Source organism: Platalea leucorodia, assembly GCF_965183815.1.
Source record: "Platalea leucorodia genome assembly, chromosome: 8".
Classification (NCBI taxonomy): Eukaryota; Metazoa; Chordata; class Aves; order Pelecaniformes; family Threskiornithidae; genus Platalea; species Platalea leucorodia.
In genome coordinates, this window is record NC_138830.1 from 36,106,361 (window position 1) to 36,133,366 (window position 27,006).

The 27,006-nt window shown below is 46.7% G+C and overlaps 1 protein-coding gene across 5 annotated transcripts in view; it reads right to left on the reverse strand.

The window, feature by feature from the left end:
• The window catches only part of WDR59 (WD repeat domain 59), a 49,764-nt gene that overhangs the window by 17,717 nt on the left and 5,041 nt on the right, over window positions 1-27,006 (reverse strand). For 4 of the 5 annotated variants that reach the window (XM_082320254.1, XM_082320256.1, XM_082320257.1 and 1 more), the window contains exons 3-18: window positions 25,866-26,001; window positions 22,226-22,311; window positions 21,229-21,309; window positions 19,257-19,294; window positions 17,158-17,246; window positions 16,580-16,696; window positions 15,546-15,623; window positions 14,367-14,523; window positions 12,566-12,645; window positions 10,271-10,403; window positions 7,023-7,147; window positions 5,978-6,142; window positions 5,076-5,171; window positions 3,530-3,686; window positions 2,172-2,241; window positions 1,727-1,880 (exon numbers count right to left, since the gene is read on the reverse strand). In XM_082320254.1, the coding sequence (XP_082176380.1) occupies window positions 1,727-1,880; window positions 2,172-2,241; window positions 3,530-3,686; window positions 5,076-5,171; window positions 5,978-6,142; window positions 7,023-7,147; window positions 10,271-10,403; window positions 12,566-12,645; window positions 14,367-14,523; window positions 15,546-15,623; window positions 16,580-16,696; window positions 17,158-17,246; window positions 19,257-19,294; window positions 21,229-21,309; window positions 22,226-22,311; window positions 25,866-26,001 (1,762 nt within the window). Of the gene's footprint in view, window positions 1-1,726; window positions 1,881-2,171; window positions 2,242-3,529; window positions 3,687-5,075; window positions 5,172-5,977; window positions 6,143-7,022; window positions 7,148-10,270; window positions 10,404-12,565; window positions 12,646-14,366; window positions 14,524-15,545; window positions 15,624-16,579; window positions 16,697-17,157; window positions 17,247-19,256; window positions 19,295-21,228; window positions 21,310-22,225; window positions 22,312-25,865; window positions 26,002-27,006 lie in introns of those variants that run through there. The other variant, XM_082320258.1, reaches the window with a different exon arrangement.

A 27,006-nucleotide genomic window follows, 5' to 3' on the forward strand; every position in this document is an offset into this window, starting at 1 on the left:
TGAAATGACATAAAAATATGTGGCATTGATCTAATAGAGGTCATGACATCAACTCCCGAAGAATCAGAAAACCTCTGCTGAAGGGAGATACAGGTATTTGGTTTTCTTTTTTTAAACTATTTAATCTGCAAGAACATTTGAGCTAGCTCCCTGCTAGGGCCCTTACACTTCTTCCAACCCCAGCTTGTGAGGAGATAGCTTGGCAGGGGGAAGGGGAACACAGGAATTTTCTCTGGCTTTCAGCAGACATGGCTACACACATGCTTTGTTCTCTCGACTTTTCTTCCCCCTGACAAAAATCTTGTCGCCATCAATACAAGGGCTGGGGAGACAGGTCACATGAAATTGCACCAAGCTGCTTCCACATGTTATTTTTAGCCTTGTCTGTCATCTTAGAGAGCTGCGTGTCAGAGACAAGCATGCTGCAGAGGACAGAGGTAGCTCTTTAAATAAACTCTCCTGCAAAGACTAGAACAGGCTGTAAAATTCTTGTACCAGGCAGCACCATTTTCTCTTCTCATCAAAAAGAAGTTTGTGCATGGACAAAAACCAGAATGGGGACTCAGAGTCTTCAGGGGTCTGTATGGAGGCAAAGCTTGCAATGGGGAGAGAGGCTCGCCCCACGGCTGGTAGGTGTGATGACTAACTCACATCACATAAGCAGGACACAGTCCCAGAGGGGTCAGCTGTCACATCCAGCACTACTGGAAAATCAAGACCTCTTTCAGTGCCCAGGAAGGATGAGAGCTCAAGGCTCTGACTTCCCTCTGCTCCCAGGATGGGAGTTCCCAAGTTCCACTGCAGCAGGGTGCAGACAGCTCTTGGCTTTCCTTGGGGTACCTGGAAGCTCTCCATTGCTTCAGCAGATGAGTGCACTCAGCATGGACAGAGGGCAAACTACTTGAATGCCCTGAATTCTCAGGCTCTTGGTGGAAGCTTACCATATTTTTTGCAAGCCACTTCACCCCCTGTTGAAGCACAGAGAGCTCATTTCTGAGCAAGCTGCATGGCTTATTACTCCCACACAGCATCTGCTCCGGGCACACCAGGCCCTCAGCTGCTTCCGAACTATGGTATGGCCACCCTACAATTACCAACGGGTCTTCCTCAACCACTATATCCCAGAAGGAACAATCGCACTTTCCCCCAAAGCCTTGCTTGTAAACAGCAACAACAGCAAGACCTACACCTAAACCAGAAGTACATGGATTGGAAGATCTTTGGAGAATCACGTAGGAATGATTTTTGTTTGAATCAGTCCAAAGGGGCATATATCCCTGAAAGAGACATCTGTAATAGAAATAACCCAAATATAACCCATAATCCAGGAGAGGGTGTCAGTAAGCTGCAGAGAGCCACAACCCTTTGCAGTTACATACATGATGGAGTGCAGAGAAAAGCAGAGTTGCCGATACGTACTTATCTGGAGACTACAACTTCTTAAGTTCAAGATTTTAACCCCATGTAATGCAAAGGGAGACAGGAAGCTGTGATGGTCAGTGTAGAGAGATATCAAAATAAGCAGGTCAAATGCTAGAGAGGATCAGTAAACAAGTTACTAATAGGAGATAAATCCATGTGACATTTTTACAGAGCTGTCTGTAAAAGGACGCCTTCTTGAGAGAAATATGAAGCTTCTGTTACCAGCAATGCTCACAGCTATATGAAAGGAATACAGGTCACAAAAGCTGAAGTGTTAGGAAAGGCTTTCTGGTCTGGTACTTACCCTCTCTTTGTAGTAAAAGGAGCTAATGGAGACCTGCTCCTTCTCGCTCCGTGTCGGACTCCCACTGTACAAACGCAGATTGCCTGGAGTCTCTGTGCGGATCTTCATTGGAGTAATGAGGCCACTATGGTACGCTGATAAAGCTGACAGGGACCTAGAAACAAGGGAATACACTTTCAGGAGCTTTCACCCACCACATTGCCTTGGAGGCTCACACTGACATCTCCACTAATGCAAGCTGCTAGCAACGTTTCGGGTGTGTTGAAGGAAGGGGTCTCTGCTGGGGGTGAGTGATGTAAGGGACCAGCCTCTCTGTGTGGAGGGCACAGCTAACACTAGAGGTCAGTACTTTCAGAGGGCCAGTAGCTCCAGTGTAGGATCTGATATTCTCCTGCTTTCCTGCCCATGACAGCAGCACATCTCAAATGCAACGCAGGGTGCTCACCTGGGTGTGGGCTCTGTTGGGGACACCGCACGGTGCATGGTCATGGGTCTCGTGAAATACACCAGGTACCCTGAAGAGACAGGACATGGCATAAAGATCATGCAACAAGGAGTAGATTACCCAGGGGTGGTTTACACAGGGAAACCTGGTCATTTAAGGTATCAGAGTCAAGGGGCTGGGTGCCTATCTGCTACCCTGAGCACTTCTAAACTACAAGTAGACAACCACATTTTCTCAGCCCAAATCCACTCCCTGCAAACCCATTAAAGAGCATGTTTCTTTGAGATTATTGTCTTAAAAGCACCATCTTAAGTGGCTTACAGATGTTAGAGAAAAGACAGTGAAAGAAAAGGAGCAAACATACTCATGTTTTAACTCTTCACCAGAACTTGTTGAGCACTGATACTCCAGAGGCAAGTGAGGTCATGTTTGGCTATGCAGAGAAACCATTGCAGCTTGTACGACTCTCCTCTTCAACGGGATAACCCGAGCCATCTGAAGCCAACTCCAAAGCACACTCTCACAAGCCTTACCCCATTTGTTAGCATCTCAAGTGTCTTCAGCCACCCACTCTTGCAGGAGTTTCAGGGCTTAGCAGGTTTCACTGAGCCTATTCAATGCAATACTACTCTGTTTTACTTTTGCTGGGAATTCAGCGAGCCCCATATGAAAAGCAGCTTTCAAAACATGCTTGAACTGGGATGCGGTCAGATCTGGAGGAGGCAGGCTTGCATCTGAAACAGCTCAGTGAAACTTAACAGCTCTTATTCAGACCTTAACCTGGTTTTTAAGGATGATCTTTGCACTGTACACATTCTCCTAGAAACCTGGATGCGATTGTACCCCATCTCCCATCTAGGAGAAGTTTCCCAATGACCTTGGGAAAGCTATTTTGGACAACATAAAGGGTGCAGAATGAGAAAAGAGTGGTTAGTAACAAGAATATGGCTTCAGCAAGGGCTAAGTTCAATCCTAAATCACAATAATTTTGTGAAGACTGAGAGCTAGAATATATCCAGCAGTTTGATGCTGGTAGGAGAGAACTAGGCAAGGAAAACAGCTATTCCTAGTCTTCCGTAAAAGGTCTGTCAATGCCTCTGGCATACCACAAACCAAAGGCCATCTCTTCAACCTGGATTTCCAAATCCTAAAATTCCACATGCAACACCAACTGCAAACAGTTGCTAACTAGTCTCATTATCTAAAAATTTATCACAACATCGCTACTTCAATACCATTTCTTACTCATTGCACAGCAGTGACCAAAGCCTTGTCTTGTTCAGAGGCCAATGTTCCCCAAGATATTAAAAGAACCATTCCCCTGGTAGCTGTTGTAACATATCAGCGATGCGGCTAACCTGCACCACAGAACCTGGCTCCAGAGGTCCGTGGAAACGGGATGTTAGAGTCCTGGTAGGAGCCATAGGCATTGGAGACCCGGGCGAACGTGGGCAAGGGGGGTGTTACGGAGTTTGACAAAGCGTAGGGATTGCTGGACGTGCTGTCCTCTTGGTTCTGAAACAGAAGTTACCCAAGGTCACACTCCTGCTGCCACAGGAAGGAAACCCAGCTGGAGCACTGGCCATCGCCGTGCCAAGCAGCCTTACGGAAGGTTCTTGTTCTTTGAGCCACAGCAGATCAAGCACAGAGCATGGTTACTGCTCTCGCTGCAAAGGCACTTGCAAGCACATTTACCTTTGAGGAAAGGGCTTCTCTGGCTGCTTGTCCAGAGATTTCTCTCCCACCACAGCCGTGTTGAAATACAGAGTTTAACTTGGGGTGAAACGGTGGGGAAATCTGACCTTCAGACTCTGGATATGACTCTCAACACCTCAGTGATGCAAGTGAGACAAAGTCTCCTTAAATAGGAATACCACACAACTGTGGGGGGTCCAATGCAGGTTGGGAGTCTTGAAGTGAGGAAGGGTAGGTGGTGTGAAATACTGGGGAACCTCAGGCCTATCCATAGGAATTTTGGTAGAAATCTGCATTTATTTGGAAAAAGACTGCTACAGCTTAGGTTTAAAGGAATTCTTTAAAGGCAGCAGCACCTGGCTTGAGTCATCAGATTTCCATACAATGAAGAAAGTTCCCACTCTTACAACATTACTGCTGAAACCAAACAGAATTAAGCCTTTCCATGTAAAAAAAGCCCTTTAGTTGTGATGAATAAACAAAGCCTCTTGGAAAAGAAACCTGAGGAGACTCTCCAATCTTTTCCTGAATGCTAAAAACACCCACTCTAGTACACTTCACCCACACACAGACCGAATACCTGACACTGAGATGCTGAGTAGGTATCACAGATCTCTCAGCTAAGGGCAGAGTGTGACTTGGATTTATCTGCAGTATCATCCCTACAAAACCTCCCTCAGCACAAGGCTTCAGAAGAAACAGACTTTCACAGTTTCTTTTTATGAGGGAAGAAAACAAAGACCCTAGAATAGGACTAGCAGGATCTTTGACTAGAACTGAGGAGGTAAAGACATCTGCCACTACCTTTCAGACAAGAATTAATCCATCAGCTCCTGGAGGCCTCTTATCTTCTTGCACAGATGATAACCATGCCCTGGCACTCAGTGAGATATACTCTGAGCTGGGAAGCTACCATGCACCACTAAAATGCTCCAACCCCCAGTCATTCCTGCTAACCCGAATTATCAGTGAGCATGCAAAGTTCCCCAAAGCAGCAAACATTCAGGGCCTGATTTTTGGTAACAAAACATCTAATCATCTGCTCAGTTTTCTTCAACATTAACTAGAAGTGCTTGCACAAATATAACGGCCAGTCACAGGGGTCTATTTACATGTCTAATGAGGCCGGACTCTCACTGCAGAGTCAGAAGTGTGGGAACAGGAAGAAGACAACAAACTAGGGCAGAAAGCCCACGCAGTTCTCCATACCACAACAGACTCCAGCCAGGAGACCAGCTGACGCAGGCAGGGCTCCAGGCAGCTCTGGTTCCGCTTCACTTTCTGCAGAGAAGTGTCTTTCAATATCTGGAATACATAAAAGATGCAACTTGAATCATGGTTACATCCACACCTTCCCTGCATCCTTTTTTGTCTGCAGAATAACTAAGATGCCAGGATCCAGACAGGCCAAACACTTCCACTGGAGCCACACTGACCCACTGGTGTGCTGTCTGCTTTGAGGAACGACTGTGAGCTTTGATCAGGCCACTGACAGTTCACCTAGATTCGGCACACTGAGCCAGGATTTGGGCTTCTATACTACTGTAGCCCATACGCGCCGTATCAGTTTGTGGCAAATGGAATCAGTTTTCTTTCAGGAAGGAACCCAAATTGATCCATCTACCTGCTGCTTGGGAAAGGATTTCATCAGCAATAGGACTTCCTACACCAGATGATCAAACACCTGGTCTAGAATTAGCAGGGCCTGTGTAAAAAGTCTCCTCATTTTTAAAACAGTTTGTGCAGGAGAGCAGGAAGCAACCTCCCAGCTCAAAAATATTATCTTTCTGCAGCTGGATGCTTAGCTGGTCATTTTGGGGTTGGGGGCAACTGCATGAGGAGAAGGATGTTAGGGATCCTCAGGCAATACACATCACACAGGAATACAGTAGCAGTAAAGAACACATATTCAAAAGCACCAGCGGAGAAAGGCCAGTACTAGGCTCCAAGCCCAACAAAAACCTCATCCTAGGAGGTCCACAATGTACCAGTTCAACGTGACTTGTTGACTATGTCTTCAGCAAGGTCAGATGTTTTATTGTGCCAGTAAGCTAGACATCAAGCATCCAGAATTTGTATATTTATAAAGACAGCATACAGTCCTCACACACCTTCAGCAGCTTTGCCTTCATGGAGGCAGTGATTGAGGTCGGGTTGATGAACTGGAAGGATGGTGCAGCATTATTGGGATACTGGACAGGGAACATCACCAGCATCCTGACTCTGTGGTTCCCGCAGTGCACTGACACCGTACAGCTACGACTCACCGCATCCATCTGTGTGAGGAAAAGCAATTGCTCTGTAGTTAGATCTCCAAGGACCTTTAAACTTATAGTGGCTTAAATTCATGCTGAGGGGCTGATTCCTCTGCACACCCATAAGATGAAGTCATGCTGTTCTCAAGGGCAGTGAACACAGTGACAGCAAAAAACCCCAGGCAGATGGGGACAGACTCAGCTCGCGCCAGTCCAGCATCTGGAGACCACAGCCAGCCCTGGCTGCACCAGGAATCAGGCTCTTCTCCCAACAGCCACTGCACCCCAGCCCACTTCACCTGGCCATGGAAAGCTCCAGGCCCGGTGCAGCAGTAACAGGCACCATCTAAGATCATACAGCTCTGTCTCAGAAAACTACATCAGGATCATGCCATGAGCTGTGAAACCACAGGGGTGGGAAAGGAGACAGGCAGCTGCCTCAAGCCTCCCGTCCCAGTACAGGGCTGTGCCTCCAGCCACCTCTCCACCACGCAGAGAGGACGGTTTGGCGTGCAAGGGAGATGCCAGAACTGAGGGAGAGAGTGCAGGATAGGGAGGGCTCAGCAGATCAGGTTCAGAAACAGCTGAAATGCTATCAGCTGCATGTAGTGGAACAAGCCACTTTCCACTCTGCAGTCTAGGCAGAGAGGAAAACACCATCCAGCCTTCCTTCTCAGGACCAGTGCCAGTGTACTTACTGTGCTGAAATACTTCCCTCACTCACAGTGGCTGGGATTATCCTCTTTCTTACTACCCCTGGCCAAGAGGATCTCTACAGCTCAAAATAAACCTTGTTTACAGGCAGCAGTGACTGCAGCAAAAAAGGTTCCCCTCAAAAAGCTCTGATGAGCCAGCCTGCCCACATCCCCTCCTAACAAGCCAGAAAAAGGAAACTCTCTACCTCCACATTGACATTTCGGATCTGCACGTTGATCAGTGAAAACTCCTGCTGCAGTGTCTGAGGCAGCCCCAGCTGGTCTGTTTTCTTTCCCACCAGGGGGTCATTCAGGAAATCTTGTTTTAAGGCTGACAGGAAAGATGGAGAACAGGTTGAGACAAGCTATAATAGACAGACTTTTGGCACACGATGCCAGGAGGCAGCCAAGACAGCAGGCTTTCCTCTGCTCTTCTGACACATAGAGGTATGAGTTTTACCTGGCAAAGACCTGCAAGCTGGAGGGTCTCAGCTGTTGTTTAGAGGCAGGCTTCTGAGCCTTGCTCTTCAAAAAACCAAACCTGTCTGCACACAGGTTTCCCAGAAAGGTTGCAGAAGCTGCCTGTACTCTTACAGTCCTAAATGGTCTGTCTCTACTCATTTGAGACCCCTTCTCCTCCCTAAACAGTATTGCCAGAGTCACCAACAGCTGAACTGGAGCCTCTCAGTTCAGCGGGAAAGAACTGCTGCCAAAGCAGTCTCCAGGAGGAGCTCTGGTCTTTGGGCCTCACACCCCACCACTCTTGGCTTTCAGGGAATGCTTCCAAAGCAGAATAAGACTTTGGGAGAGAGAAGAGGGTATTTCTGGCCCTAGTAGAGGCTTAATTAATTTGTAGCAGCCGCTTGCCTTTAATGTTTCAAAGCACTTTAGTGCTGTAACGGTCTTTAAAGACTCATCTAAATGCTGGGTCTAGCTGTCCGGTTCCAACAGTTTTCAGGAGGACAACAACCCCTGAAGACCAGAATACATCTAAACAGCCAGGCAAGTGCTGCAGGACATAAGGAATTATGGTTAAGATAGACAAACTTGACTTAGTTTCAGAAGAATTGGTCTCTGCCTGTGGTTGTGCCTGGCTTTTGCCTCATATCTTGCTATGTACCCCCATTAGGGCAGGAGCAGCTCCTTCTGAAGGGGGTTTCACTGTGGCACCACTTCCTAAGACCACCAAATGTATTTTTTGATGATGATTCCAAGGACACAAGGGAAGTCCCAATTATTCAGCTGTCATTCTCATGCTTGCAATATCATATTGCACAGACTATTCCTAGCAAAAAAAATACATGACAAGAAATGCAAAAAGCTGTCCTTTTATAGGCGTTTGCCTAAAAGTTACTGATTTTGCTGCTGGGACAAATATATCTGGTGTTACTGCTGCCCAGTGGGTTGCTGAATTTGGATAGGTAGGATGCTTAGCTACTCATTCCTGTTTGCAACTTTATTGTAGTGCTCAGGCATACTTCACAAAGGGTTCTGAAAAAGGGATTAAAGGAAGATCAGTGGCTCTCAGGGAAGATAATTATTTCTAGCTCAAGACACCACACAGCTTACTGAAAAGCCATCTCTGAGGTTCCCAATACGGGCAGTACCCTCCCTTTGTCTTCTCCTCCCATTCCCTTCCAATTAGTTTCTAATCCCCAAAAGCCCACATATTTGTTTAGATTCCTAAAGATCCTTTATAGGCAGCAGCCAGTGAGGAGAGCTGTACACTGAAGACACAGCTGGTAGGCTTTCTGATTTATCTGCAGAGCGCTGTTCTCTTCAAAGATCCCCTAAAGTGCTTTACTAATGTAACATGGAGACTTTGTCTGCAGCTGAAATGCAGCCACCTCCGGGGTGAAACATCAACAGTCCACAAAGCTTTTAGGCTAGAAAGAACCGAAATTCCTACCCAGGGACTTGCTTGCGCATTGATCTTGCAGTCACAGTATTTGCAGCAAAATCTACCCTGCTACAGAAAAGCCATTTTCATTCCCTTTGGCCACAAGGGAAACCTCAACAGTCTGAACCAAAGCCAGACCCACACAGAAACCACATAGGACGTATGAACGTGACCTCATCAGGGACAGTGAAAGAGTTAACTCTCTCCTGTGGAAAAAGAGAGGTCAGGCAGCCGGAATGAGAACACTTCATGCTCCCATTTGGAGCAAGAGAGGCTGTGCTTCCCCACACAGTACTGCTTGTGGTGAGCACACGTAACCGGGGCTTTTTCTGTCTTATTATAAAACCCTCATGTAGACAGAGGTGCTGACAATTTTTAGAAACTTGTTCTGCTGCCACACAGGACAGGCAGCAGAGAAGAACTTCACTGGGATTTGCTGGGCAGGAAACTTCCAGTTAGAAAGAGATGCCTTCTCTAAGGGACCCCACAGCTGGCTCCCTTATTCAGAGGACAGATATTAGACCACTTCCTCCCCTTCACTCCAGTTTGTTGGCAAGTCAAAGGGAGACTCAAATTGCTTCCCAGTAAGCCTCTCGCATGGGGATCCATCGTAGCACCCTGCTACAATACAGAAAGGAACTGAGAAATTAAACCCAAGCTGACACAAAGGCATGGCAACACCCATTTCTTCTCCCTCGATATTAGACACAGAAATCTCTTTAGATAGCTTTTTCACGTGCACATCATCATCATGGGTCTCAGCTGCGGCAATCTTTTCTATTCTGGTACTTACACTCTTCAAGCACTAACACTCTGAATGTTTAACCTGGCCAGAGCCTTAACCACACAAACCCTCCTTCGCATTCCTTTCTTGTATGCCTTCTCTTCCATAAAGCCAAAGCAATGCTTTTAGTTAAAGCCTCTGACCCACTCCCATCCTCCCATCTGGTACTCAGAAGTCAGAGATACCATCCTTCCCCCTCTGGTCTGCCAGCCTTCAGCCACCTCTCATCAACACACGAACAAAAATTCACGAGCTCTCTCCATACTACTTCTGGTGGATGGGAGAAGACGCCAGCAAGCATCTCCATGTTAGATCAGCTCACACAGTGACCCCAGCAGAAGTGTTTAGGTACCAGGTGTGATGTAAGCAGCTTGTGTCAGAGTGCCTTACCCATACGCTCCCCTCTTCTGTGGGCTCATCTCTCAGCTTAAACTGAACTACCTTCTTAAGAGCCAGAACTGACTTTCTGATTGCCTTATTTTTGGCAGCAGGCCACAACTATGACCTAAAGAGAATGCAATTAAATTATATTAGTGACAAGGAAGAGCTCCATTTTACAGCTAGAATGACATCATTGTGTTAGAGGAGATAAAACTTGGGAGGACCATCCTGAGAAACCCCTGTGTTTTCCCTCCTCCCAGATGGGGAATCCATTAACCTTTGAAACAGCACCAGTTTGTGCTTTGCCTACGATGTTATTTTCTTATGCCACGATGCATCATCTTCCCAACACAGAGAGCTGGTGTTTGAAGTGCCATCGCTTGTCTCACCTTCCTCATCCCCATGCCCAGAGTTATGCTGGGGCTCAGAGTCCTGGGGGTGAAGGGTCTTGTCTGGCTCTGGCAGATGAGAAATCCCATCGATGAGGTCCTCGACTCCATCCAGGATATCGTTAGCGCACAGCTGAAAAGAACACACACACCCACATGCTTCACAACAGAAACCAAACCCTGGAAAGAGCCACCGCTAAACAACCCGTTTCTCCAGGGAGCTGGATTTGCAAGGTAGGTCTGTCCATGCAACAGTCATAACTAAGACCTCAGCATTGTTTCTGTGACAGAGACAGATGATCTTCCACTTCCCAGCATCCTCAGCTCTGTCACCTCAGACAGTCTGGCCAAATCTCCTGCTCATTTACAAAGCCACTTAATTGACAGGGCCAGTCTAAGTAACAGAGGTTTTATTTTAATCAAAACTAAAGCTTATATGACTTTAATTCCTTGAATTAATTTGTCAAAACTGGTTTAATTTTTTTTAGATCGGCTATAATAGTAACACACTTTCTGCTTTTGATATTTACACTCCAGTAGGATCTAGAGACCCAGGTACATACTACCCTAGTGTTCTAGGTCCTGTATCAAAAAGAGACCATGAAAACTTGTATTTTAAGTTCAGCACAAGAAAACAGGGAAGATGAAGAGGAGAAACACAGGGAGGAGAAAGGATGAGGGCGCAAAGTAGCAAATTACAGCATTGGTCACCAGCAACATGCCGTCATGTGTGTAGTTTGATCCAGACAAAGACAAGGACAAAAGAGTGGGAGCCAGAAGAGGACAAGTAAACGCTCTGACATGAACAATTGGTTTAAAGACAGGAAAGAAATAAAATATTCACAAATATATCAGGTAGGAGTAAAGGGTCATTTTTCACAGAGAAGGTTTGTTACAGACCTGCAGGACTCCTGCAGGATCTGTGCTGGGAACACATGCTTCTCAACATATTCATTAAAAACCTGGAACAGGAGGTGAATAGCGACATGACCAGGTTTGCTGATGCCACCAAGTTATTCAGGGTAGTAACAAGAGTGGCTGACTGCACACAATCACAGAAGGACCTTACAGGAGTAACTATATTAAAATGAAAGACGAAATTCAGTTCAGATAAATATAAAGCAATGCATACAGGGGAAAAATGGCAAGTTTGAGCTGACTGAGATAACAAGATGTAGAGGCCAGACTAAGCTGCTGTTTTCATGCCCAACAATTTAAAAAACAAAATGAGTACTGGGAATTCTTTGGAAAGGACAAAGTTCAGATCCCCATCCCAAAAAGTATACAGTAGAACTGAAAAAGGGTCATGAAAGGCAAAAGGACAAAGTTCTCGTACAAGGGATGAAGTAAATCAAGACCTTTTGAGACTTGAAAAAGGAGGCAGCTGAGGAGTGAGTAGCACAGACAAAATGGCTGCTCATGTCATCTTCAATGGAATGAAACTAGCAGGTTGCAAAATAAATGAATGAAATGGAGCTGTTTTTCCACACAACATGCAGAAAAGCCATGAAACTCCTTGTTCATAGAATGTTTAAGATGACAAAAATTCACACAGGTCCAAAAAAAGACAAAACAAGTCTATGGAAGTGAAACTCATCAAGCTCTGTCAAATACAAACACACCAGACTCAATGAGCCTCTAAGCTGAAAACTGCAGGAGGCTGGGAGGGCATCTGAGAGAAGCATCACTCCATACTTGCCTTGTTCTTATCCTCTTCCAAGACATCCACAGCTGAAGATGAGATAAAGGCAATATGGGCCATCATGGCCGTATGAACCTCTGGTCTGACCCAGCACAGCTGTTCTAGTAATTGCATCAGCAATTTGTAACTGCTGCCAGACAGCAGAACGACAGGGTTCACACTGCCTGCACCAGGCTAAGAGGCAAAGGAAACAAGGGGAGGAAGTGGAGGGCACAATCCCTACATTTACCTGATACCTGAAATGCCAAGAAAGAGTCATACAGTCTTGCAGCCACAGAGGTGGCATCTTCAGAGGCAACGCAAGCAGTAACTGATCTCCACCTTCCCCAAACTACTTCTACGCTTACTGTTATACAACAAAGCGGCCTTGCACTTCCACAGAAGCTTTTGAGGCACAGACACAGAGAGGCCTCATCACAGGTCTCCCTTGGGATGTTTCTGGGCTGGAGCTGAAGAGGAAGGTGAAGCAGCAGCTGGCTGCTGTGTCTGCAGCTCTAGGATGTCAGAGGAGTGACTGGGAGTGCAAGGAAAGGGAGGTGAATGCAGCCTGTAAGAAAACTGTCTCCAGTTCAAGAGCAAAAGTGTTTACGTACCCTCTGCAGCTGAGAGTCAATCCGCCACATCCGCAGAGTCTGATCACGGGACCATGTAACCAGCTGGTAGTCTTTAGAACCTAAAAAGGGCAGAAACAACTTATAGACCCCGCTGAAAACAGAGACTATCTCAGCCCTGCATTTAGTGTAAACAGATTTGAGCAAGCCAGCAGGGAGATCCAATGGATGAGGCACTAAACTGAAAGGCACCGTAAGACCTGTTCTGCTTTGCACTGACCTAGGTGCATCAGCCTTTATGTCTCCTTGCACCATGGCTACCACACCTCTAAACAGGGTATAATTTACAGGTGAAAAAGCACAAAGTAAGTATAATGAATATGATGCAAGTTTTCTAACTAGGAATGAACAAGATCTAGTACAATACTTGTTTAAATAGAAGAAATAATATAGTTGAGAAACAGAGCTATTTTTACGATAACTGTAAAGTCAAAATACCTTTTAGTTCATCATATCTGTTTCAAGATGCAGTTGCTCTAAAACATTTCTAAGCTAAGAGAAGCTGGTTCTACCCTCCCCCTTTTTCCTTCTGAAAGACTTAGATGATGCCAAGACAAGTTCAGGTTGTAATGAAATACATGTAGCCACATACTATCTATCAACAGATAAAGGTACACAGACTTATTTATGCCCATGTTTAGACCTTGTGATACAGTTTAAGTTTCCCTTGTCAAACAGCTGCTACGCTTAAGAATTTGCTGCTGCACAGCTGCTTCCTACACCCCTCTGCTGAGGCACAGGGGCTGTCTAAATACAGCACAGCAGACTCTGTGGAAGGAGATTTGCGCTATCTTGGTTGCCTCAACATTGAAGCAGACTTGGAATGCTCGTATGATTGATTTGTGTTGCTGGAGACGAGCATGACTTCCAGCCTTGGATATATCTCTATTAACTCAGCTAAGAACACAGCTGTGGTTCAAACCTGCTTGACTGTTCATTCACAAGCTATCTCAGACTGTGCCTCCAGATCCTAACACAGTTCTACATCGCTCTCCCCTTTCTGAAAGGGGAAAAGCAAGGTATAGAGAAGAAGGTGACTTAACTGAATTGCCCCAGCAGCTGGTGGCAGAGGGGTGGACCAGAACTTTTACACGGCACTGCAAAGCAGTACCACAAGTGACATCAAAGCCAGACGTGCTTGTTCTCTTGATGGCAGCTGAGGTGCTGGAAACAAAGCTGTGCTCTGTGTGGTTATCCAACCTCTAATATGGAATCTCCTATATTTAGCTGCCTACACTGGAAAATTTAGTCAGGATTGAACTCTAACAGCAGCTTCTCTATCCCACGCTCTTCCTTCCCTGCCTTTGCCAGCACACAGATAAGGTGGATTCGCTGGGTCTGAGGTCTGGGATATGCAGGAGGCTGCTGATCTAGGCAGTGATGTGAGGGGTTAACTGCTTAGCCTGCAGCTCTGAGCAGGGGGAGGGTGCCTACACTCGTGCACCCATCTAATAGTTTGTACAATTTATTCTGAAAGATCCATTTAAAAATAGACTCACAGGAGAGTGGAAGCAATTAGAGTCACCACTGACCCACTCAGCATTCGGTAGAGTTGCTTTGTTAGCATGGAAACAACAAGGCAATGCTTCTGTGGGCAGCGCCATAAAACAAGCACAAAACAGCTGTAACTTGGGGTGGGGGGGCAGGAAAGCGGTTAGGAGCTACTCCAAGGAAAGACAAGAGTCAAATGGCGATAGCATAAGCATTGCAGCCAGGCCTCCACAGCCCTGGTTAGCCAATGGCCGCAGCGCAGGGGAGAGGGCACATCCAGCCCTGAACTCACCTTCTTTCTGCTTCCTCCACTGAAACTCCAGCACCACATCATCATGTCCCACAAACGTGTGGACAGGCGTGTTCAAGTCAAAGACATTCCAGAGAAGGAGACTGTTCTCTCGCCGGAGCTGGGGGACCATCACTGTCACCAGCCCATTGCTGAAAGGCTTGAGAGAGAAACGCCCTTCTGGTTAGCCTTGGGGAATTATGCTCCCATGCTGCTGTTATCACACTCTAATTTCTCCCTTTTTCCCACCAACAAGAATGCGTGGGTTTCAAAGGAGCTCAGAACCAGGCCTAAAACTGGGAGGGTCCAAGGAAATTGCTGTGCAAAACCAGTGTCTTACAAGGGATCAGATGTAGTACACTGAGATATTCAATGCAGCTCACTTAAGATTAATCATTTCTTCCTGCTGCTTCCTCACTTTTTAGCTGTGAGGCCGAAGGGATTTCACCCTTGACTTTTCACGTGGGATCCTTATGGCAATTTGCCTGGAGCTGCAAGAACTGCTGCCTGGGGACTGAGCCCCAGCTGCTCAGGGTCACGATGCTCAGAGGAATACTGGAACCCAGTCCCACACCCCCCACCATGGGGACGGGGAAAGTGGATCAAAGACTCAAGGCACAGCACTGGCTTCAAGCCACGTTCAGATGTCTGGGGAAGAGAATGGGTATGACTGACGTTAAGAGCCTTAGCTTCACATGGCTGGGTGCTTGCTCTATAAAAGGCAACAGTTCTTGGATTTGATATGCTGTAAGAGCCCAGTGTGGCACACTTGGAAACCTTGGGAGTAGAGGAGGCACTGAGGGAGGGCAGAAGACGGCTGCATTGCTCTGTGCAACAAGTACCAATACTGGAGCTGAGTGGAAAAACAGGACAGTGAGAGCAGCAGCCACCCTCTGAGCCTCCTGCTCCCAGAACCAACCACCTGCACTTGGGGTTTTCCCCCCCAGGAGGACAATGCCAAAGACTGGGATCTCGCACTACTAGTCATTCCTTTTCCCAAGTCCCCCCATTGCGGACATTGCTTTTCTAGGCCTTTTAAGCACCAAGAGGGATTTTTAAAATCAACTTCTTCATGTCCAGCAGTAGAACTAGTGAGAAGCCCTTCAGCTGTTCTTTATTTAATGTCTCTTTATGCATTCACTCGCACAGCACAAGTGGGGCTGGTGGGAGTTTCTCACTCACCGTGTATCTTGCCTTCCAGACGGGAACCTGGCAGGGAAGGATATTGAGGTATTTCCGAGGCTGACGGTAATCCCAGAACTTCAAAAAAAACCCCAAAAACACAAGCAAAGGCAGGAGTCAGCTGGCTATACTTTCAGGCTGCAGTTTTCCATGTGGCTTGCAGATATAACGGAGTGAAAAACATGCCAGGGTGCCAACAGCTTCATTAGTAATCCCATTCATTAACAGCAGAGATGGCCCCAAAGGACAAATATCAAGCTATCAGCATCTGGCAGCATCCCTTAGACAACGAGTGACTTGGGGTCATATTCACAGTGATCATAGCTTGAGTAATTAGAGCAGGGAGACAGGCAGCCTGCTTGGGCTTTCAGAGCTACAAGGTACCTTGCAGGCTCCCAGCCAATGTGCCAGTCCACACTGGAGGCAGGCCCACCCTGCTGTTACTGCTAATTTTGTAATGAAGAATCTAACCTTTTGCTTTGCTAGAATACACATCAATTGCATTTGCCTCAGAGCTTAGCTAAATGTGAATGAACTCCATTTGGCTGACATACAAAGCACACTATTTCCCCCCAGGTAAAAGGCCCTGCATAGTAATGCTTGCAGGCAGTCTCTTTTTGATAATCCAATTCAAAACGAGTTTGGGAACCCCGGGGACTGGAGTATGTCTCCTCCCAAGTTGCTGTAATCAGCTTGAGACTGGCAACACTGAATTTTGGGGAGAAGGCTCTTCTGGCATGTGTGGCCAGCTCCCTTCTGGCAAGCAACAGGCAGAGGCGGTTGTTTTCAGCTTCAGTACTGCCCAAACCACCACAGATATGTGGCAAACATATGTGCACCCATCCTGCAGTGACTTCTCTGCCTGTTCTGTAAGCGTGCTCCTGGCTCAACACACACAGGCTGCCAGAAACAAAAAAATAAGGATCCAGATCTTGCCAATAGTAAGCACTCCCCAAAACTTCAGTAGTAGTAGAAGGGGATCTGCTCCACCATCCTGACATCTCCCAAGCAGGAGTCCCAGAAGCAACGCTTACCCTGACAGAGTTGTCCTGGCTGGAAGTGGCCAACGTATACTCATTGTCAGGATGCCAATCCAGACCGTGGATTTTAGAGAGATGAGCTGCCAAGTACTCTACTGCAGTGCTGGGTTTCTGCAAGGAGAGACATTTTCCTTCTGAGCACAGGACCCCTAAAATTTGGTCTAGTTCTTTGTCATAAAAGGAGACACTTTAACAAGGGCAAGAGGTAGAACACCCTCCTGCTGGGGAAAGGCAAACACCTCAGCAAAAGCAGTGGAAGGAAAGGTCCTGGGAAGGTGTGGCAAATTCCAGTCACCAAGTGCAGCCCTGAACCATGCTTTATACTCAGTAAACCAGTTAAGTACTATGAGATCAAAAGCAAAATGTTAATGGGCACAGTTTCTGGGGAAGGCGGCTATCTACATGCTGTCTTGAGGCACGCGGGCTCCCAATTCTCTCTAGTTTACACCAACCCACAAGAGAGATTTGGGATAAATTAGTACATTTTTCTCAGTATTTATCTGTGACCAGAGGGCTGTCTGTATTGGCTAAGTGGGAATATGCATGGGCTGCTCAAGAGAGCCTCAACTCACCCTTTTGTCCCATATTCGGACATCCCCATCGTGGCTTGTTGCTAAACAGTTGGCATTTTTCTTGTTCCATTTCACCTGGGAAGCTCCAGCTGTAGCACAAACAGAGCAGGTCAAAGCAAGCAATTAAAAAGTAAATGGCACAGCAGACCCTTGACCTGGGCTTACAGCTGCTCTTCTTAGCGCAGGAAAGGCAGTTCAGGGGAAAGATATCTCAGAAGCCAGCATGAAGGACGGCATGAAAATCACTAAATCCCGATTCCTCAGCTTAGTGTTTGTGTCCTGAAGACCTCAAAGCAAGGATGTTCCAGTTACATGCTTAGAGATTTTCATTGCCATTTCTAGCCACGGGTTGTACCCAATTAAAATACTCAGGTCCATTAGCTCAGATGGAGCAACTTCCTCCAGACAAGAACTGCAGGTTCATTGCCCCCCTCCCAAATCCCTTCTGTTTTCATTCAAGCTACTTCCAGATGCTCAAGGATTGATACATTTGTCTCTTCAGCACCCTCTATACTATCTTACGCTATACAGGGAATCAGTGTTATTGATCTATTATTAAGACGGAAGTGCAGGAGAAGGCTGCGCTGCAGGCGGACCTTGTGTCCGGCCAGCTGGAGGTAGACTCACTGGCTGGATCAGAAGGTCCAGCTGTTGAAATACACCACAGAAGTCAAAGACGTCAATAGCATTGTAAAGAAACTGGATGATGGTCCGGATATGATTATACAATATCATGAGGGACTCAGTCAAGGGCCTAAAATCAGAAGCTGGTTGATTATTTCTAATAAGAAGCAAAATACAGCTTCATTTGATGTGGATTGTTCAGACATTGCAAGAGAAATACATGTTCTGTTCATTCTTATTCTTCCAGTATTTTCAAAACATTTTAAGCTATCAGAAAGGTGAGGCCCATGAGAAAGCTAAACGGATCTCAGCCTGCTGCTATGCCCTACCTTCACTACCCACCTCCTGCTGCACGGTGAGCATATTCATCCTGACAGCGTGGCAAAAAGCTAGTCCAGGGGAAAAAAAGCTGCAAACAGGCTGCCAGTTGATTGAGTGGATCCACCCACTGAAGGGTACACAAACATCTGGACCAGCACTAAACAGAATCGGGCATGGAAGGAAGGAGGCTTTCTGGGGAGCCAGCTGCTGGGCTGGCTCAGCTGACCCGTGAAACCTCACCCCAGGCACCAGAAACGAATGCTGCTTCTGATTCAGTAAGGTTTTTGCGTCGCTGCAATAAAGATGTTTGCTGGCTGGGAGGGAAGGGGGAGCCACTGCAGACATGTAGCCTAAGGATATCTAAGCAGCAGAGCATAAGAGCTACATGTTATGAGGATTGCTGTAATACTGGGGACAGTAACTCAGGAAAAGGACGTTTTGCTCGTCATCTGTACTTTGCCCAGTTCCAACACGCAGCCGGTGAGGACCAACATACAGTACCTGCCAACGGGCGGTATTACAGGCGGCTGGACAGTCGCACTGCCAACGGCCATGACAAGTGCCTTTCCAGAGCAAGCGCAGCCCAAAGAGAGCACCTTCATGTCACCGCTGCAGCTGCCTGCACGTTGAAGGTGCCCCAGGGAACCAGATACAGCCAGTTAATGTACCCAGCCCCTCAGTAAGTAAGGGGGCAGGCTGGCAGTCGGCAGCATTCACCACTGCCTGGGGTGCAATTTAGTTTCTCAGCTGATTCAATCAAACGTAAAAGGACATGGAGAAATTGCAGACAGACAACACGGGACAAGCAGTGCAAGAGGGTGGTTTAGCAGGGAAGAAGCTACTCATGTCTAGAAGGCACAAATGCCATGTGGCTGTCCACCAATTTTAGGACAGACAGTCCAAGCACACCACTGCCCTCCGTGCCTGGGAACCTCCAAGGGCTCCACATCCCTTCTTGCACTCTGCTCCTCTGAAAGGAGCTGTGAACTGGAGCCTCTTCTCAGGCTGCTACTACACAGGACAATCACATGTGGTGGCATTTCTGCACTCTGCCACGTTTAGCCTCGGAGCACAAAGGGAGGGAGGAATAACAGCAGGGGCATACAACAGTAGGCTTGTTTAATGTCTACATCACACACACACGTCATACTTACCAACCGCAGAGAGGGAGACTGTAGGCTTCCTGGTGTCTCTGAAACACAGCATGGCTAATGTGAGTACCCACAGCACAGCAGAGCAGGTCCAGCCTCCCCAGTGAGCTTCTTGCTATTCCAGGGCTAATTTTATTGCTGCCTCTTGGGAGCTAACATGCCTTCCGCTTACCAAAATACACCACATTAAATGGAATAAAGAAAGAGGTGACCAGCTGGAGGACAACAGCCATTCTAGCTTGCCACCACATACAGCAGCAAGTTTAGGACACAGGATTGAGCTGAAGGGGACTAGAGGGAGGAGAAACATGTGCCAAGTGTGGCATGTTGCAACTGGGCAGGCAAGGAAACACTGGGCTCACAAAGTGTTGCTGCAGGAAGCAACAAAACAGCCTTTCCCAGGAGGATTAAAAGGAACAGAGCTGTGGAAAAACTTGACAAAAGCCACTGATGTGTTTGTCAAGCCTTTGCAGACCCTGATTCAAGGCAGATGGGGCAGTGACTTCAGAGCAAAGACTTCATGTCTAGCATATAAAAACAAAATTAGTAGGAAATAAGCCCAGCTGTGTGCAGATTCTACAGCCCAAATTCTGCAGTGGTAGAAGCCAGTGCGGCACCATGACAACTCCTAGCAGCCAGGACACAGATCAAGGCAATAATTTGCTCTTTGACCTTGCTCCTCAGGAATTCACCTGCCCTTTCATGAAAAATGCCAGTGAAAAGGAGGAATACTGTCTTCAGCTTTTTGTGTTTGCTGAAAAGCAGAACATTTTCTGGAAGGGACTGCACCTCTAAGAATTTCTGCCTAAACAAAAAGGGATTTTGTATGTTTGTATTAAGTGGGGAATTTCCAGCTACCCTTACCGCAGGGCTACCTCCCTAGGGTGTCATTAGAGACAGCTGCTTCAGCAGGATGTTCATTTGCTGGAGGCCAGCAGCCCCAGGACCTCACTGCCTCAGCAAGTGCAGAGACCTTACAAGCACAAGTGGGATGCAGAGGCTACTCAGAGGCTGCCTAAGCAAGCATTTCTGGACAAGTGATACACGCAGACACAAAATGATAGAAGGGCACAATAGAGTTAAAGCAGGGCTTCTGATAACAACCTTCAGAGAAATCTATTTTTTGCTTGGCACTAAGATAGTATCACAGGAAAACACAAGCAGCAGTTATTGTTTCTCTATGTCTTTTAATTACACATTAATAATATATTGCCATTCTCAAGCACCATTTAACCAAGGATCTAAGTGCTCCATAGGAGCTAAACAAGCCTCAGGGTAGCCTGGTGCAGTGGGGTTATATAATTATCCTCCTATTATAACTGAGCAAGGGAGGCAGAGAGGAACAAAGTGACTTGCCAGGGGTCATAAAGAGTTGCTGTACAGCCAGCAAGAGAACCCAGCAGTCCCAGTGCCACCTCCTTGCTTCTCAGGTATGAAATGTGTGGTTATAATATTAGCGGGTTTGGAAAGACCCGTAACCCTGAAATTACTCATGATAGAAAGCATCAGGAAGCAAGGGAAGGCACGAACAGGAAAAGATTCCTGAATACCAGTCTTCCCACCACTGAGGGAGAGCCAGCAGCAGTCACTGAATTTAGTGGAAAATGGCTGCAGGATCATGAAATGGTGCTCATTCACTCAGCTAAAAAACCCACCAGGTTGAGGAACACCCTTGGGCTCCAGGAAAAGCTCCCAAGGAAAGATCTGAAGTGGGCGGGGAATGAAGTTGGTATTTTTTCCAATCAGGAGCACAACTATGGCTTAACTGTACCACTCTACTGCCCTTCATTGACTCCGAACTGGCTTGAAAGTAGGGGAACCGAAGTCATCTTTGAGCTTATGGGAAACAGATGAAGGCCCTGCAAGCACAGCTGAAGAGCAGCACCCATCAGCACTGTGCTTTGCCCTGCAAGCTGCTAATTATGGAACGAAGTCCAACTATTTCGCTGCAGTGCAGAAACATACTGATTCTTACTTGATGTCCCAGATGTAGATGTATGTGTCAACAGAACTGGTGACCAGCAGGTCTGGCTCAAACACCGCCCAGTCCAAGTCGCTGCAAATGCAAAATCATAGTAGGTCAGCAGGAAAAAGCGCACACAGTTTGCATCAACTTCTCACAAGCCCCCAGTACGTTTCTCTGACAAATTCATGACCACTCCATGACATCTACTGAAACTTTTTAAGTAAAAAGTAAGATCTGAATCGTTTCTCTAAGTAAATTCCAAGAAGCAATGAAATCTTTCTAAGTGAATTCCAGTGAAGCATCCTCCTAGCCCTGAACTTCACAGCTATTGTGTGTGTGCTCTTTCCTCCACAGGAAAAGGGACACTGTCTCAGCAAGTTCCCAGTTACCACGCATTCTTGGCATCAACCCCTCACTCTGGGATGCCTTCCTGTTGGGCTCACCAGGTGCACCTGGGACACAAACAGCCTCCAGTCAGCCATTTCAAGGGCTGTGATTACTTTCCACAGTCAGGAGCGGGAGTAAAAACAGTCCTTCCCCTGCATTTCCAGCCCAGCACTAAAATACACCCCTTAGAACCAGAGGCAGAAATCTCCCCAGTACCACTGTAACACACTGTGAACTTGATCTTTGGGATTACCTGCTTTAATTAAGCTGCTATCATACAGAAACACAGCTGGGATTCAATTTAACAAACATGCTGCTATCTGCTTCCCAGATGATGGCTGCTGTTCATTACTAGGACAGCAACCTAAGGCAATGACACTCGAGCCATCAAAGGCTAAGTTGATATACTGCGGGGAGCTGTGAGAGAGTGAACAGCTTCACATCTGATGTCATTCCCAAATGGAAAGGCAAGACAGACGGGCGGACAGTACAGTCCAGAAAAGCGAGTAAAAACAGGCTCAGAGCAGAGCCTGAGCGGAGCCAGGACCAAAACATTCACCTTCTATGAAACAACCCATCATTTTCCACCCAGCAGTCCACAGCATCGCTTGCTCCTCACCTGATCACACGTGTGTGCCCTTGCAGCGACGTGCAAACTTCACCATTACCTTCCTTCCACTTATACAGGTCAACTCGCTGATTGCTCTGAAATTAGATGGAAGGAAGGAGAGACAGTGTTAGGTGAACAAGGTAGGACAAGAATCCATGTGTCAGGACCAGGTTCCCCTCTCTTTGAACAACCTCAGTTACCAGTGAGTCACGCTGGTTAGCGAAGTCCTTGCCCAAAGCAGGAGAGCAAAGATGAATCTACAGGCTGCAAGGACTCTCAAAAGTTTATGCTTTAATTACACCCACTTAAAAATGGAGATAAACAAGAATGGGAGGGGGGGGCGGGGGGGGAAATCACATTGCAAAATGTTTCCATGAAATTATGTTCTCAGAGCTTATATTTCCTAACAACATGCTGTAACTGCAGGCAACAGGCGGCCAAATTCTGTCTGCAGGAACACCCTGCCAGTCTGTTCAGATGCACAAGTGGAGTTTTCAGTGAGGAGGATGATGGATCACCACTGGTCCTCCTCAACTCTCCCTCATCATTTCTGGGATAATCAGGGCCATTGCCAAACACGAACAATACAGTCTAATGGCTTCAAGGTCACCTCCTCAAGGGTACGTCCATCCTTGCCAGCCCAGGGAAAAAAGCCTTAAGTGCTTATCACTAACTGTAAACCACAGGAGCAAAATGGATGAATCAATGACAACATTATTTAGGGCTTCTTCACTCATTCCAGGAATAAATCCTCCCCCAAATGCAGCCACACACAAAGTTACTTGAAACTAGTTATTGTGCTTTAAGTTCATGTTCTGCCTCAATCAAGGTTCACTTCAGCCCAGGCCAACTCTAATCCTTCTGGGGCAGGAATTGCCTTTTTGGGTGCCTATATAGCACCAAGCACCGTGGGTTTTGGGCCATGACTGGAAATTCATGTTGATTTTGCAAAAACAGAAATAACATTACTTCAAAATTTGATCTTCATTAGCCCCTTGTTTTCAAACAAGGGATGACGGAAAGGCAGATGAGAAACAAGGTAGATGAGGGAAAAGATAATAGAGAAAAGACTTATTTTAGGGTTTTTGTGACAGATTTCTGTGGTGGTGTTTTTGGTCTTTTTTACCCCAAAGCTGCTTGATATGAATTTGAACTTGCAGAGGGATAAAACACTCCAGCCTTCCCTGAAATGGAAGGTCTCCTCCCGACTCAGCAATAATATATGACATTTCTCTAATAGCTCACAGCAGGGCTGCACAAGAGCTCGGGGCAAGGAAAACTCCTTGCATGTTTCTCATTGACAGAAGGATTTAAGGGGGTAGAGTGAAATTACCCAACGGGATTTGTCCAGGACCCCAGAGTGGAGGCTACAAGATAAGGACCACCAGAAGTTTCTCAGACTCTTAGTGGGGCATCTCGCATGGAAAGTGTTGCCTGTAGCACCAGGTGTGAGAGAATGACAGCTCCTCCCAGCACGATCTTCTAAAAAATGTGCTTCTTGTGATAAGTATCAGTATACGCTTCCAACAATTTTGTCACCCTCTTGTTCAAGCATTTGTGACCACACAAAAGAAATAACAAGGATCTAGGGTGGAAAACAATGGCATTTCTGAAACAACAGCTTAGGAGTCCTCAGAAATGTGCTTGAGCCAGAGGGCAGACACAGCCAAGCACAGCAAGAGGACATGTTTCAGCTCTTCTGGAAAGAAGCTAAAAAAATAAGAAGCCCTTATCCAAACACAAGGACAGATTTCCCCTCTGCCTGCACCACTTCCAATTCACAGCACTGCAAACCAGGTGAAGCTGTTGGCAAACAGGATGGTAGCCTTTTATGCTCTCTTTCCATCCAGAGGGATAGGACCCTCATGGCTATCTGCAACACTTGTGTGGTATACCTGAACATATGATGACCTCAACAGCGAACTCATAGGGGACTGACAGCCAGCTTGAGTCCAGAAGTAGCAAATCACATCTTTGCAGTGCTGAATCCAAGCTGATTTAACCTTCCCAATGCATCTTTGCCCCCTTAGGTATGGCCCTCAAACACATCCACACTGCTTCCAGACCTGATCTGGGACACAAAGACCTGAACACATGCTGTAAATCCGCTTTGCACTTCTAAACAAGACAGCCTAAATTCTAGTCCTAGGACAGGGCTGTACTTCATCAGCACCAAAATGCCAGCCACCTGTGAGATGGCTAGAAAGGAGGTGTTTCTGACCCAAACTGGAAAGGCTGCCTGATCTCATGTTGGGGATTCCTCAGCTGACGTGCACCAGCAACTATGTCTAAATCACCAGAGCATCTTCATTTATAAACAGGAGCGGCAATGTTTGATGCCAGCTACACCTGGTTTCAGTCTGGAACAAGATGGGTTCCTGTGTCCACTCAGGGCAGCAAAAGACAGGAGTGCTCAGACGGACAAGATGGGCACAGCTCCCCTTTGCAGCAGGGTCCTGCTCAGAGCAGCATTAACCGATCACTGGATATTGCCTTCAGAGCGTGTTTGAAAAGAAGCTTTCTTGCTCTACTCGTGGCCCGCACAGCACATTTCCTACTTTGGTTTTGATTTTCACAGACTGTATCCAGAAGTGGCACTGAAGGACACCTGTTGGTAAGTTTTACTAACTCTCCACTCAGAAGCAGACAGCTGCTGAAGGCACCTTTAAGATGTCAGTCAGGTACCAGAGCTGGGAGGAGACAGGCTGGGGAATGTCAGAGAGCAAACAGGCAAAGGCTCCTAACTGACAACAGTGATCCACTTTTAAGACTGCATTTAATTTCAATCGTAGCTAGTCCAGGAAGCAAAAGGAAGAAAAATCCCCAGAAACCACCTTCAGCTAAGTGTTTTCTCAAAAAAAAAATTAGATAAAACCTCTCTAGCCCCAGCTATTCCAGGACTTTCAGGCTATAAAAGCAGATGCAACATGGCAGCAAAGGCACCTCGCCATGAGAACAGTCTGCGCCCAGCTAGTGCTGGTTGCTGCAGCACTGTGGTTGATGGCTAAGACTGCTGCTAGCAGAATCTCAGGGCTCTGGATGAACAAGAGCATGATAGACCGAGTAAAAATCAGAGCTAAAAACTGCACTCAAGTCTCAGATGGCCACTACTGCTTCTTCAGATCAGCCTATTTACTTCTCCACACGCCGAATAAGAACTCCTCGCTGACTTGGTCCCTGCCCACCTGCAAACCTAGATTGTTACAGTGGTGAGCCAGTATTGACTTGTGCTATTTACAGACTGCCTGGTGCACCACATCCCACCAGGAAGGCAGGGACGTGAAAACAAAACAGCACAGAGCAAGAAATTCAATAAGTGTGCAAAATCTCATAACAGAATGGAAGTTAGAAAGAGAGCACTTCCCTCCTTTCTTCCAGAAAAGGACGATATGGATGCCCCATTTATTTGGCGAGGTGTTTTATAAAAGATAAGCAAGCAAAACTAGATTCAACACTGACTGACCAATAACTGAAAACCATCAAGCCAAATAGCTCCCTGGCAGTAAATCAGAGTTAGGCCTTGATCTTGCAATGTGACTTGCAGGGGCATGCCTGTGCCAGCTCCGTACAGCCTTCCAAGTCTGCAGAAGTCCACCTGTGAAAGACCGGGGGAGATGATAAGCTACAGCTTTTAAATGAGTGAACTTACTGAAGCTGCAAAGTAGTACGCGTAGCTGTCGTGTGGGTTCCACTGCACTGCCCCGATGTCCCACTTGCTCTGTCGGGAGATCTTTCGATGACCCTCATTTGGTGCATCCAGGTTGACTATGTAGAGGAAGCGGCGGCTGCAAGAAACACAGATACAAAAAGGCTGTATTGCACAGGACTGATCTCAAAACCCCAAGCTCACATGGAGTTCACAGCCTTAGGACTAGAAGACCACAAAAGAGAAGCATTTGACAAGACAGATGAAAACACTATTCTTGAGAACACTACATTTGACCACATACTTCAAAAAGGGCTACGTTTAAAAAAATATATGAAAAGACACATTGAAATTAGACAGGATTTGCAAATGTAATGGGTAGCTCAGACCACAGAAAACCCCAGATAACTAGGATACAAAAGGAAGCACTGGGAAATGGTGCAAACACATCCAAATACGCTTTGCTGACCTAATGCAGCAGCAGCAGCAGCGCCAAGGTGGCATAGGGCTGGGAGTGCAACACAATAGCTTCACAGGAGCCAGCATCAGTCTGGAGAGGTTGCTCTGAGCAAGAGTTAATGAGCCTTGACAAACACAATATGATTCTACATGGCTGAGTGTTTCTGCACCACGCTGTTTGGGGGGCTTGGTTCCGCAGACAGTACAAGTACACCTGCACAGAGCTAGCTCAGCTGCAGCAGCTTATTAATGTGGGTGGACACAGCACTGCACTGATCTGGTTATATTGCTTACCTGAGCTAACCCTATATGCTGCAGAGATATTATATTTGCATGATGCTAAACCTGAGCTTATACATCCTGCTGGATGCGGCCAACTCCCCACAAAGCTAGGCAAGGTATCATTCCCTCCACAATGCGATTCATCTTACAAGCACGATAAACTGCCCAGGAATAATTGTGAGCCAGCTGAACACTAATGGAAGACCAGCACCAAAACATATTGAACCATATATAATTAACCACACCAGCATCACATATGTCAGCTGCGTAGCAAGCATAAGCTGCTCTGAGCGCTGTGAATTTTCCCAAGAGAAGGAACACAAAGAACATCTTTGCTGCCTTTCCAGACCAAAGTCCTCAGGGCTCCCTACTCTGAAGAGCGAAGATGCTGACCCCTCTGAGG